At 42.2% G+C, this 14,814-nt stretch overlaps 1 protein-coding gene across 1 annotated transcript in view; it reads left to right on the top strand.

Annotated features, from left to right (window-relative positions):
• The window catches only part of TEX10 (testis expressed 10), a 258,142-nt gene that overhangs the window by 185,490 nt on the left and 57,838 nt on the right, over positions 1–14,814 (top strand). The window contains exon 10 of the mRNA XM_033929656.1: positions 4,462–4,595. Within this exon, the coding sequence (XP_033785547.1) occupies positions 4,462–4,595 (134 nt within the window). The remainder of the gene's footprint in view (positions 1–4,461; positions 4,596–14,814) is intronic.

Below are 14,814 nucleotides of genomic sequence, written 5' to 3'. Positions count from 1 at the left end.
CTGAGGCAGACCAGAGGTCCATCTCGCCCAGCGGTCCGCTCCCGCGGCGGCCCATCAGGCCTATTGCCTGAGCAGTGGTCCCTGACTATTTCTATAACCTACCTCTACTCCTATCCCTATAACCTACCTCTACTCCTATCTGTACCCCTCAATCCCTTTGTCCTCTAGGAACCTATCCAAACCTTCTTTGAAGCCCTGTAAAGTGCTCCTGCCTACCACAGCCTCCGGAAGCGCATTCCATGTATCCACCACCCTCTGGTGGATACATGGAACTTCCTAGCGTTTGTTCTAAACCTGTCCCCTTTCAATTTCTCCGAGTGCCCCCTTGTACTTGTGGTTCCCCATAATCTGAAAAATCTGTCCCTGTCTACCTTTTCTATACCCTTCGGGATCTTGAAGGTTTCTATCATGTCTCCTCTAAGTCTCCGCTTCTCCAGGGAGAACAGCCCCAACTTTTTTAATCTGTCAGTATATGAGAGATTTTCCATATCCTTTATCAGCTTAGTTGCTCTTCTCTGGACTCCCTCAAGTACTGCCATGTCCTTCTTGAGGTACGGCGACCAGTACTGGACACAGTATTCCAGATGCGGGCGCACCATTGCATGATACAGTGGCAGGATGACTTCCTTCGTCCTGGTCGTGATACCCTTTTTAATGATACCCAACATTTTGTTTGCTTTCCTTGAGGCTGTGGCGCACTGTGCCGACGCCTTCAATGTTGTGTCTACCATCACTCCCAGGTCTCTTTCAAGGTTACTTACCCCTAGCAGTGATCCCCCCATTTTGTAAGTGAACATCGGGTTCTTTTTCCCTACATGCATGACCTTGCATTTCCCTATTTTGAAGCTCATTTGCCACTTTTTGGCCCACTCTTCCAGTGTCGTCAGATCCTTTTGGAGATCTTCGCAGTCTGCCTTGGTTTTAACCCTGCTGTATAGTTTGGTGTCATCCGCAAATTTAATGACCTCACATTTTGTTCCCGCCTCCAGGTCGTTAATGAATATATTGAACAGGAGCGGTCCCAGCACCAACCCCTGCGGAACTCCGCTCGTGACCCATTGCCAGTCTGAGTAATGGCCCTTTACTCCAACCCTCTGTTTCCTGTCTGCCAGCCAGTTTTTGATCCATCGGTGGATCTCCCCTTGCACCCCGTGGTTCCATAGCTTCTTAAGCAGTCTTTCGTGTGGTACCTTGTCGAAGGCTTTTTGGAAGTCAAGGTAAATGATGTCTATGGATTCCCCTTTATCCACCTGGCTGTTTACCCCCTCAAAGAAGTACAATAAGTTTGTGAGGCATGACCTACCCTTGCAGAAGCCATGCTGACTCGACTTTAGCTGTCCATTGTTTTCGAGTTAGCATGGCTTCTGCAAGGGTAGGTCATGCCTCACAAACATGCAGAGACTATAACTGGTGCAGAATGCGGCGGTCAGGTTGATCTTCGGGTTGAAGAAGTCTGATCACATAACCCCTTCCTACCAACTCCTGCACTGGCTGCCAATGGAGACGCGTGCGAAGTTCAAGCTGGGATGTTTTTGCTTCAAGGTACTATCCGGTTTAGCCCCTAAATATATAGCTGACCTCTTCTCCTTCTTAACCAGTAGACATAAGAGAAGCGTACACCTGAAGTTCGTCTCCCCACCGGTTAGAGGATGTAAATTTAAAAAACACCATCAATACCTCCTCTTATCAAGCAGCATTATGGGGCAAAGATCTGGAAAAACTAATTACATACGCAAATAACTATGGTGAATTTAGGAAACACCTAAAAACATGCCTATTCCTGAAGTACTTGGATAGCTGATCTGCTCAATCGCTCCCATCAATCTCTCCCATCACTATCTCTCATCTCAATCTCTCCCATAACAACTGATCTCTTAAACTGTTAATCACTAATCTCCAACTATGTAATTTCCACATCAGTTTGTAGCAGCTTTCCAATCATTGTAAACCGCATAGAACTTCACGGTACGGTGGTATATAAACTGTTATTATTATTACTATTTTCAAGAACTGGTTGAGTGGAAGGCGACAGGGTAGTGATCAATGGAGATCGCTCTGAGGAAAGGGATGTTGGGTAAGATATACCTCTTTGCAGATGATACCAAAATCTGCAATAGAGTAGACACCCAGGATGGTGTGAATAACATGAGGAAAAACCTGGCGAAACTTGAAGAATGGTCTGAAATTTGGCAGCTAAAATTTAATGCTAAGAAATACAAGGTCTTGCATTTGGGCTGTAAAAACCCAAGGGAATGGTACAGTTTAGGGGGTGAAGAACTTATGTGCACGACAGAAGAGCGGGACTTGGGTGTGATTGTATGTGATGATCTTAAGGTGGCCAAACAGGTTGAAAAGGTGACGATGTAAGCTAGAAGGATGCTAGAGTGCGTAGGGAGGAGTATGGCCAGTAGGAAAAAGGAGGTATTTGTGCACCTGTATAAGACTCTGGTGAGACCTCATTTAGAATATTGTGTACAGTTTTGGAGATCACACCTTCAAAAAGATATAAAAAGGATGGAGGTGGTCCAGAGGAAGGCTACTAAAATGGTACATGGGACAGACTTAAAGATCTCCATCTGTATACTTTGGAGGAAAGGGGAGATATCCATGTTCAGAGACGTTCAGATACCTACCTAAAATAAATGCGCATGAGTTGAGCCTTTCATTTGAGAGGAAGCTCTGGAATGAGAGGGCATAGGATGAAGTTAAGAGGTGATAGGCTCAGGAGTAATCTAAGGAAATTAGTATTTTTAATAGATGCGTGGAACAGTCTCCCCATAGAGGTGTGGAGACAGAGATTGTGTATGATTTCAAGAAAGCCTGGGATAGGTCAAAGTCTTGTGGTCTCATGTCTGGACTGTAGGGAGCATGAGGTAACACCTCCCAGCTGTATTTGTGTAGTTTTTCAATGACATTCCCTATGTGCGGGCGAGCATTGTCGTGAAGAATGAGTGCCCCAACCAAGAGCAACTGAGGTCGGGTTTTGTGCATATTTCTGCATGTTTTTTTGCAAGAAATCACGATAATACACTGCTGTGATCCTTCTTCCACATGGAACTTTGTGATGATGATGATGCCTTCATGATCATAAGCAAAAATCATCATTTGTTTGACTTTTGATTGAGTTCATCAAAATTTTTTGGTCGTGGGGAAGATGGAGCTCTTCACTCGTCATTGAAAAACTACGCAAGTCCGGCTGGGAGGTGTTACCTCATGCTCCCTACAATGTAGACATGAGTCCACCAGACTTCAGCCTTTTTCCAAAGTTGAAACAACGTATGCGTGGAAATCGTTTTGCATCTCTGGAAGAGCATTCTTCCGCCGGTACCCGAGCCATTCGGCAACTGAACAAAGCGGTGTCTTGGATGGGATAATGAAGCTTCCTGGACGGGACTCGGTCATTGCAAAGCAGGGAGACTATATTGGAAGATTGTAAAGAAATACTTGGGAAAGAAAATAAAACATGTAAATCTAAAAAAAAAAAAATAGTGTGCATTATTTATGAAATGACCCTTGTATTACCTCAGACTTGTTTGCACAATTTGATAACTTTATGTAGCATACTGTATATAATTCTTTATAGCATGTATAATTCTTTCTAATATGTTTAACTCTACACAGAATTCTGTGTTAGCAATATGTTGCTTATAACCAGCCTAGAACTCTAATTAATAAGGATTCAGGGGATATAAGACTGTACATAGTATAACAATACTGAAAGTACTGTAAATATAAATTAAAGAATAGGAATAGGGTCTGGTGGACTCATGTCTGGACTGTAGGGAACATGAGGTACTGAATAAAACTCATTGTGCACAAGACTCTCAGGTCAGCACTAAACATCTTTAAGGTTCACTTTCTTTAGCATTTCTTTACATTTTTGCAATGCTGACCCCCATCCAAGTACAAGCACTGAATATCTAGGTATTTGTCAGGGCCTGTTATTTATATGAGTACAGCTGTTATTTAGTGTCATTTACTATGCCATAGTGCCTAAATGGGACATGGTTAGGTCTGCATTATTTGCGCTCTAGAATGCCCAGTAAAGTATCCAAGCATTGATGTTGAATATCTGTGATGCTGTATAACTTCCGACTCCATCCATATGCTGCCCCTGGATTGTCCTGGCATTAACCAAATAGTACTTTGGCAATCAGAGCAGTAATCTTGTTTCTTTTAATGATTTGTCTTTTATTATTGCTGTACATCGCTTAGAAATTTGAATAAGCGGTATAAAATTTTTTTTTAATAAACTTGAAACTATCACTGTCTGATTAAATGCTGTTAAATATCTGCTCTAGGGCCAGCCAGCATGATTTAGCTTCTCCTGACAGTTAAATTATTTTAAGTTTTGATCGTCAAGTACACTAAGAACAGAAGTGAAAGAAATGTTGTATTAGTAATGGTTTATAATCTCTTCACTTGTTTTATGCTATTAATAAGCTTGTTTCCCATACCTAGGTTTTTCAGAAGAGGAGTTGGCTGCGCTTCAGAATAGTAAAAACAGCCCTCATCTTATCCAAACTCAAGTTTCACCTATTGGACTGTTCCTTACTGATCTGGACCAATTTCTTCATCACTGGACTATAACAAAGGTAACTCATTAATACAATTTGTAATTGTACTCCCATAAGTAGAAAAATCTCATAATGTTGTTGTGCTAAGAGCACTGATAACCTTTACCTAGAATTTAGCGTATATTTGGGAGGAATTAGATGTTTAAGAATGAAAGAGCGTGAGCAGCGGTTTACATGCATGAAGTGATAAAATTGATATAGGAATTTTAGCAACCAGTACTTCCCCCGATGAAGGTCTGTTGACTGAAACGCTCATTCATGCACAAGTGGAGCGTCGGGCAGTTGTAATTCAAAAAGCCAGCGTTGGATCAGCAGTTTGCTGTTAGATATTTTTAGTCACATAATGAATTGATAAAAATTATTTTAACCAAATTCATGGATTAGGTTTTAGTACAATATGAAATTAGTAATATCTTTACCCCCCAAATTTTAATGAAATAAAATAAAGATAGATATCAATTATTTAAGGAAAGAGAAGTAGGCTATGGTATAAATGATTATACTCAAACTAACAGAATGTGGACTTGGGATAACATACGTTATGGGAGATCCTATGCACTGAAACCTGTTTATTTTATATGATATACCATCCTCCTAGTTTATTTTTGAGGGTTCATTGTTTGATTACATGCTTTATAGAAACAAAATAAGATCTTAATTTGATGATAAATAAAATTTGAATTGTAAAGTAAAAATTTTTTTACCATTCTAAATGAATTAAAATTATTTCAAGTAATATCCAGTAGCCCTTCTTACTATAGCTATTCGATTTTGGGCGGGATTTTTGTGAAAAGGATCCAGGCTTTGTGTGTTTGAGTTTTCAAAAACCCAAATAGTAGCACATTCCATACTACCGATCCTAGGCTGTGTTCTCCCCTGGGCCTTTTAGCCGGGCGCACCGCCCAGATAATTTAGATGACCGCGTAGCGAATCCTTCTGCTACCGCCGATGCTCCTTCCTGGGCTGACTCTGCTGAAAATTTTGTTTGACTCCTGGTTTGTTTGTTTTTTGCCAGCATGTTTTTACTTGCTTCGGGCCTTCCTTGTTGCCGGGTCCTGCCTACTTTGTTTCCGCGAAGGCAGGACCCAGCAGCGAGAAAGGACCGAAGGAAGTAAAAGCAGTAAATTGTAAGCTTCCCTCCGGGGCTCTATCATGTGCATACCGGCTTCCCTTCTCTTCCCTCCCCCCCACAGGACGCAACTTCCGGTTTCGGAGAGAAGAGAAGGAAATCCGGCATGCACACGATAGAGCCCCGGAGGGAAGCTTACAATTTACTGCTTTTACTTCCTTCGGGCCTTTCTCGCTGCTGGGTCCTGCCTTCACGGAAACAAAGTAGGCAGGACCCGGCAATGAGGAAGGCCCGAAGCAAGTAAAAGCAGCAAGTTGTAAGCTTCCCTCTGTCGCTGACCTATGAAAGATAGGTCAGCGATGGAGGGAAGCTTACAACTTCCTTAGCGACTCTACCGACGGGTTTTTGAGCTGGAAGAGATGGGAACGGAAATGCTGCTACTGTACCGAATAGGGGAGGGGAGGGGGAAGAGAAATATTCTGCTGATGCACCTATTTTGGAGGGAATGGAAGAGAAATGTTGCTGCTGCACCCAATTTTTTTTTTGGGGGGGGGGGGATCGAAAAGCTGGTGCACCCAATGGGGGAGGGGAAGAGAAAAGCTGCTGCTGCACCCAATTGGGGAGGGGGGAGGGGAAGAGAAGTGCTGCTGCACCCAATTGGGGAGAGGGGAGGGGAAGAAAAGTGCTGCAGCAGCACCCAATTGGGGAGGGGGGAGGGGAAGAGAAGTGCTGCTGCTGCACCCAATTAGGGAGGGGGAGGGGGATGAGAAGTGCTGCTGTAGCAGCACCCAATTGGGGAGAGAGAGGGGAGAAGGAAGACCAGGGAAGGGAGAGGAGAGGCAAGAGACACCAAGACTATGGGAGGGAGGAAAAGGAAAGGAGCTACGAGACCATTGGGGGAGGAGATATGACAGCTCACATGGGGGAGGGGGAGGAACGAGATGCCAGGGCATAGGGAGAGAGAAGGGAAGGAGATAGAGATGCCAGACCATGGAGTGGAGTGGGCAGGAAGGAAGGAAAGGAGAAGAGAGAGATGCCAGAGCATAGGGGAGGGGGTGAAGCTGAAATGAATCATGTACAAAGGAGAGAAAGGGCACAGGATATACAGTTTATTGAAGGGACATAGAAAGAGGGAAGATGCCATATGGAACAGAGAAAGGGCGGACACTGGATGGAAAGGGCAGAGAGGGTGGACAGTGGATGCAAGGGGCAGAGAGAGGGTGGACAGTGGATGCAAGGGGCAGAGAGAGGGTGGACAGTAGATGGAAAGGGTAGAGAGAGAGAGGGCAGAGGCTGGGTGGAAAGGGCAAAGAGAGGACAGATGTTACATGGAAAGGAGCGAGGACAAATGTTGAATAGAAAGAAGAGAGCGAAGAGAAGATAATTAAAGCAGAAACGACAAAAGGTAGAAAAAAACATTTTTTTTGTTGCTTTACGTAGAATCAAGTAGTATTGTAACTGTATTAATTAAAGTTTATAAATAGGAACTTGAAATAAGGCAGTTGTTTTGGGACTAAAACCTTTCTTCTGGTCAGGACAGGATACCATAACAGCAGGGGTGCCCAAATGGTTGATTGCGATCGACCAGTAGATCGCAAAGGCAATGTGAGTCGATTGCGTTGCCTTTGCAATCTTTTTCTTCCTGCCTCCCCGAGCCAGGCCAGGTCCATACAAGTGCCAGACTCACAAACACCTCTGACGTCAATACTGACGTCGGAGAGGTAGTTCTGGGCCAGCCAATCGCTGCCTGGCTGGTCTGGAACTTTCTCTCCGATGTTAGAATTGACGTCAGAGGTGAAGTTTTGTGAGTCCGGCGCTTGTACGTGCCTGGCCTAGCTCTCCTAGCAGCAGGGAGAAATCGGCGTGGTGGCTTAGGGGGTAGGGAAAGAATCGGGGAAGTGGAGAAATCGGCAAGATGGCTTGGGGGGACAGGGGGAGAAAGAAACAGGCAGTCAGGTGGAAAGAGAGAGAAAGAAAAGGGAAGTGGCAGAAAGAAAGAAATATTGGATTTACAGTCAGAAGAAGGAAGTGCAACCAGAGGCTCATGAGATCACCAGACAAAAAGGTAGGAAAAATGATTTATTTTTCAATTTAGTGATCAAAATGTGTCTGTTTTGAGAATTTATATCTGCTGTCTATATTTTGCACTATGGCCCCCTTTTACTAATCCGCAATAGTGGTTTTTAGCGCAGGGAGCCTATGAGCATCGATAGCAGTGCAGGGCATTCAGCGCATCTCCCTGCGCTAAAAACCGCTATTGTGGTTTAGTAAAAAGGAGGGGTTATATTTGTCTATTTTTGTATAGTTGTTCCTGAGGTGACATTGCATAAAGTCATCTGCCTTGACCTCTTTGAAAACCGCGGAATATAAATGATAATTAAATTTTTTCTGTGTACAGTGTGCTTTGTGTTTTTTAAAAGTTTATTGTTGGTAAATCATTTTGACTTGGTCATTTTAAAAGTAGCTCGCAAGCCCAAAAAGTGTGGGCTCTCCTGCTGTAGAGCCATTCTTGTTTGACTGGATGAGCTATATTTATCTTTTTTTTTAGTTATTTAAATTTATGCAGAAATAAATGGCTAGATTGAACCTAATGACTTCATTAACGCCTTTCCCTTTTTTTAAACCTCTATATACCATTTGAAAGAAGACAAATATCTAATTATTCCCTTCTAGCATTGGATGCTTCTTAAATTTAGTAAAAATATTCTGGCACAAGTGTCAAATCTTAAAAAAGGAAGTCATATTGAGCATTGGAAAAGAATAATAATTAACTAATAAAAATAGTACACATTTAGGGTTCCTTTTACTAAGTTGCGAAAATGGTTTTAGCGTGTGCTTAGTGCGCGCAGAATTACCACGCGCGCTAGACGCTAATGCCAGCATTGAGCTGGGGTTAGTTTTCCCATGTAGCGTGGGAGTTTGCGCGTGCTAAAAATGTTAGTAAAAGAGGGGGTTAATTTTCCCCACCACCAAATTTCCCCTTCCCGCCCCACCCGGTTACTTTTTTATGCCACCAAGCTGGAAAAAATTTCTGGGAAGAACACTGCTAGGGCAAGCAGTGGCTTCCCCCATCTCTGTTTGCAGCAATAGATTTTAAAGTTTATGGAACAAAAATAGAAAAGCTCTTTGATATCTTGTTTTAAATTGCTCCAGGTGGAATTTTGCAAGTGAAGAATTCATAACCTCAGGACACACAGAATTCTGCACATTCTGTGAAGGCAGTAGAAAAAGTGACCCACTTCACAGCGGGTCATTTCCTCCTCCAGTGCTAGCTTAAACGTGACTGTTTATGTGTACCATTATCTGCAATGCACAGGATTCTGCCAGGAATAAGAAATACATGCTTTTAAGTTCTTAAGATGAATTTTCAGCTGACAACTAACCGTCCAGTATTCAAATTGATTCAACCTGAAAAAAATCGGTAGAGCATGGCTTTGTGTTTTCGAATCATGTTAGGGTCATAAAATGACCAACTGCAAATGTCAAGGGTGCTTGTTCTCTCACGGTTTCTGTAGCTGGCATTGTTCTTGTTGCAGGTTTACGGGTCTCGCTGTGTCTTGTCAGGTAGAAAACAACGTTTCGGCCACCATGCTGTGGTTTTCTTCAGGGTATGCTCTGAAGTCTGCAGTATGACTTTGTAAATAGTGGGTTCACTGATCTGATTGGGAACAGGGCACTCCACCAATATGAATTTTGGCAGGAAAATCAGTTGGTCAGAAATTTGAATTTTGAATTTCTGACCAACTTCAGAGCATACCCTGAAGAAAGCCACAGCATGGTGGCTGAAACGTCGGTTTCTCCCTGACAAAATACAGGAAGACCTGGAAACCTACAACAAGCACAATGCCAGCTGTAGAAGCCCTGAGAGAACATGTAACCCAGCTTCTCGGAGAGAACATCTTTATACCTACAAGAGACTTTTCTATTCTTTAGACTTTCATAAAAAAATTCAAATTTCTGACCAATTGACTTTCCCACCAAAATTCAAATTGGTGAACTGTTCTGTTCCCAATCAGGTCAGTGAACCTACTATTTACAAAGTCACACTGCAGACTTCAGAGCATACCCTGAAGAAAGCCACAGTATATATAGATACTTAATATCAGGGCTAAATACATATGTAGCATAAATACGCAAGAGTCGAGTCTCTTTCAATTGAACGGAAACTCCAGAGTGAGAAGGCATGGGGTGAAGTTAAAAGTTAATACACTCGGGAGTAATCTAAGGAAATACCTTTTTACAGAAAGAGTGATAGATGCATGGAATAGTCTCCCAGTAGAGGTGTAAGATTCGATTCAGGCCTAACAATGAATTTGCAAGTAATTAAGACCATTCAGGTATGCTTGCACAAATGCATTTGTTGCACCGATTGAAACCAATGCTTGCATCATATGATTTTCGAACTGTTGTTCAGGCCATGGTCGTGTTGCGGCTTGATTAGTGCAATGCTCTGTACCTTGGAATAACAAAGGCAAGATGCAGAGCACTGCAGGTTATAAAAATGCAGCAGTACGTCTTATAATGGATTTGTCTAAATATGATCATATTTCATCATTTCTCAAAAAATTACATTGGCTTCCATTCGTCTTCAGAGTCCAATATAAAGCAGTGATGATTTGCCATCAATTTCTGTATGGAAACATCCCAGAATTACTTAAAAGTAATATACTCAGTTATACACCAGAAAGATCTTTGCATTCGGAGAGTTTAACGTTACTGAAGACGTCTGTGAATCCAAGACTTGTTGAGACTGATAAAAGGACTTACTGTTGTGCAGGAGTTAAGTTATGAAACTCCATGGTGGGTCAGATGACATTGCTGTGAAAAGGGTAGGTTTAGAAAACTACTAAAGACGCAGCTATTCTTAGATGCTTTTTTTTAGTTCTGCTAAAATTGATGAATTAACTATGATCTCTACTATCCACATTACGGTATTTTCCTGAGGATTGTATGTATGTTTATTTTATTATATGTCTTTTTTTATTATTATTTATTCATTTTCACATCAAAGAACAAAAACACTTTGATAAAGAAAATTAAATATACATTGAAGAAATTATTATCAAAACACAAGAAAAGGGGTGAAACCTTCACTCCTATTACCAATACCATGATCATAGTCCACATTAGAGTGAGGTGAAGCCATACCCAATCAACGGAAGTTGACTTTAAGAAATCATTCACGGTCATATTAACACATGTCCTTCAGAAATACAGGGTTCTTTTGGTTATTTACATTTAGGCCTGAGTAGCAGAAATTACGGAGGGGTCTGGAGCCTTAATTGCAGCCTTTCCTTTCCCCCCAAAATTGCAATTGTTCTGGTTCATAGAAGATATATTTGTTCGCCTGATAAGTAATATAACATTTACAAGGAAATCTAAGCTGATAGGTTGCTCCCAATCCCCAAACTGACTGACGAAACGTTAGAAATTTCTTACGTCTAGCCTCGTCCACTTTGAAACATCAGGAAAAATAGCAATCTTGTGATCATAAAATTCAACATTTTCAGTTCTATAAAAAAGGCAAAGAACAGCTTCTTTGTCTTGCAAGAAAACAAAGGTCTCAAGCAGAGTAGCTCTCGCTGAAATTTCAACCTGTGAGGATTCCAACATCCCGGTAAGATCCAATTCTCCAGGATGCGTAGATGACTTATCTTTTTCCTCTTTCGGGATGTTAAGATAATACAATTTCTGCAGCGGAGGCATATTAGTCTCTGAAAATTTTAATACCGATGTCAGGAAAAAATGGAAAAGTTCTCTAGGAGATTTTATTCTAGATACAGGAAAATTGAGGAATCTCAAGTTCAAATTCCTATTAGCATTTTCTAAATTTTCTATTTTCCTGATTAATAGATTTTTATCTTTCATCTGAAGATTAGATGCAGCTTTTAATTCTGAGAGTGTTTTCTCTACTTGATCCAGTCTACCTGATTGTAGTTGAATTTTTTCTTCACAGTTTTTAATTTGAATTGCAGTTTGCTGAGTTGAAGTAATAAATTGGGAGCATACCTGATGAAGGCTCTCCATGGCTCCCCACAACGCCTCCATATCTACCACTACTGGCTTAATCAGGGGTTTCAGAGGCCGAATTGGAGAAACTACTCCATTTTCTGGACTCGTTGCTCCCTGAGTGCCTTCTCCTCCCCCTGCCGCTTGCTGGCAACCCGGCAAAGATTGAACCACCTCTGGGGTCAAAGGCAACACCAACGACTCCGACGGAGACTCACTCCCTGACACTTCCCGCTGGGTCGAGGGTCTGCCCGACATCATCCCGGGACTGGGGGGCATTACAGGCCCAAGCGGGCTCAGTGAAAAATCACTGTCTAACTCCAAGGTCTGCCCCTCTCGGAGAGCAGATCTGCCCGATCCAAAAGGGACAGCATAAGCTGTAATAGCTGTCTGACGTGTAACCGAGGAAGTGCTTAGGGGGGAGGGTTCTTGTGTGGGCAGACTTGTTGGGCCGAAGGCCCTTTTTCTGCCGTCATATTCTATGTTTCTATGTTAGGTCTATTTTATTATGTATTTGCTTTTATTTTGCTTTTATTTTAATTTTGTGTATGTAAATTATATAAACCGTTTAGTTTTTAACGGTATATAAATTTTTAAAATAAATAAATAGAGACTGAATTCAAACCTTGAAACAGGCACATGGGGATCTCTTAGGGCAGGGTTGTCTAACTCAATCAAATAAGGGGCCGAAATCTAAAACGCAGGCTCAGTTGCGGGCCAAATTTTTTATTAAGATACTTAGTCTTAGAAGGATTCTTGGTTAGATGGATCATTGGTCTGACCCAGTGTGGCTCTTTTTTCATTCTCATGTTCCTCAGAGAGATCTTCATTGACCACTACCCTTTCATTTTCCACTCAACAAGTTCTTGACCCAGCCCGTCACTTAGGGGCCCATCCCGAGGGCACTCAGTTTATTTATTAGACGTCTGTGTGGATCACTGTCAAAGGCTTTGCTGAAATCTAAATCTAAATACACCACATCTAACACATGCCGTACACCACCAGAGAAATAGAAACAAATGAATTTTTTCCCAAACCGTGCTAAATATAGATAGCAGATGTAAATTTTCAAAACTAACATATTTCAATAACTGAATTGAAAATAAAATCATTTTCCTACTTTTGTTGTCTGGGGATTTTATTTTTTTAATCATCTTTTCCCAGTCTCTGGCTGCACTTCCTTTTGTCTATGCTCTTAACTCTGTTTCCAAGACTTTTTTATCCATATGCTGATTTTCTCTCCTTCACTTTCTGCCCTACATCCATCTTTGGCATTAATCTTTAACATTCAACTTTCTTCCATTTTTCTGTTCCAATTTCCATAGTTCATATATGAGTCTTACTGCTGCATTTTGAACTATTTGTAGATGCGATAGGAACCTTTTAGAGTGAAGAACTACTGATAACAGTAGTCTAGTTGAGATAGGATTAAGGATTGCACTAAGATCACAATGTGATCTGCTTCAATCTGGACGCAGGGATCCAAAATGACAGCCATGGCACTGAACTTCTGAAAAGGGAATTACGAAGGGATGAGACTCATAGTAGGGAAGAAGATTAAAAAGAGGATAAGCACTGTAAAAACGCTAGAACAAGCTTGGTCCCTTTTCAAAGACATGGTTATCGAGGCGCAAATTCTATATATACCGCGTATCAACAAGGGATCCAAGAGGAAAAAGAACAAAGAACCAGCATGGTTCACTGTAAAGGTGAAGGAAGCGATCAGAGACAATAAATTTTCGTTTAAGGAATGGAAAAGGTCAAAAACGGATGAAAACTGGAACAAACACAAACAACATTAATGCAGGTGCCATAGGGCGTTAAAAGAGACTACGAGGAAAAAATAGCCAAGGAGGCGAAAAACTTCAAGTCGTTCTTTCCATATATCAAGGGGAAACAACCCGCGAAGGAAGCGGTGGGACTGTTGGATGACCATGGAATAAAGGGAGCGCTAAAAGAGGACAAAGCAATCGCCGACAAACTGAACATATTTATTGCGTCTGTATTTACCGAAGAAGATTTACACAGTAAACCGGAACCAATCAGGCTATATGCTGGAAACAAAGAAGGAAAGCTGAGAGGATTGACAGTCAGTCTAGAGGAGGTGTGTAGGCAGATTGATAGGCTTAAGAGCAATAAATCCCCGGGACCGGATGGCATCCATCTGAGTGTCATCAAGGAACTGAAAGGGACCATAGCTGAACTGCTTCAACTAATAGCCAATCTTTCGATCAAATCGGGAAAGATTCCGGAAGACTGGAAGGTGGCGAATGTTACGCCGATCTTCAAGGGGAGATCCGGGAAACTACAGACTGGTGAGTCTGACCTCGGTACCAGGTAAGATGGTAGAGGCGCTGATAAAAGGCCACATCATTGATCGCCTTGACGGACAAGGGCTGATGAGGACCAGTCAGCACGGTTTTAGCAAAGGCAGATCATGTTTGACTAACTTGCTGTACTTCTTTGAAGGAGTAAACAGGCAGATAGACAAAGGCGACCCTTCGCCGTTGTGAAGTTGCCGTAGGTAAAAGGGAGGAGAGCTTGCCTGAGAGAGACAGGGGGGAGGTAAAAGTAAGGGAGAAGGGTTACTGCTGGACAGGGGGAACAGGGAAGGGGCGCTGCTGGACAAGGGGGAGGTAAAAATAAGGTAGAAGGGCTACTGCTGGACAGGGAGTAGTGAAGGGGTGCTGCTGGGCAGGGGAGAGGTAAAAATAAGGGAGAAGGGCTACTGCTGGACAGGGGGAGCAGGGAAGGGGTGCTGCTGGACAGGGGGGAGAGACAGAAAGGAAGAGAGAAAGAAATGCCCAAGTCTTCACATCTATTCTAGCACCCATTAATGTAATGGGCTAAAAAACTAGTTGTTAATAATAGCCAGCATTGTCTGCAGGTCTTGCAGTGAAGAAAACTGCTCTAGAAAAAAGGAATCTTGGCTATCTGTGAAACAACAATTGAAGCCAGATTTTCTGCACTTGAGCACTGTTTTTAATTAGGAGCCTGTGTCCCATGTTACTGTAATGATTTGGCTACATGGCATAGGAGGGGCAGGTTCAACATTTGGAGTATCCCAGGTTATTTGATTGAATAACATTAAAGTGCTCTCAAGTTAGTATAGGCCATTTTAATATTGAGCTAGAAGCAAGATAGGGCAAAAACTCTTGG

The sequence above is a fragment of the Geotrypetes seraphini genome, chromosome 2, assembly GCF_902459505.1.
Source record: "Geotrypetes seraphini chromosome 2, aGeoSer1.1, whole genome shotgun sequence".
Taxonomy (NCBI): domain Eukaryota; kingdom Metazoa; phylum Chordata; class Amphibia; order Gymnophiona; family Dermophiidae; genus Geotrypetes; species Geotrypetes seraphini.
This window is presented reverse-complemented; position numbering and strand designations above follow the sequence as displayed.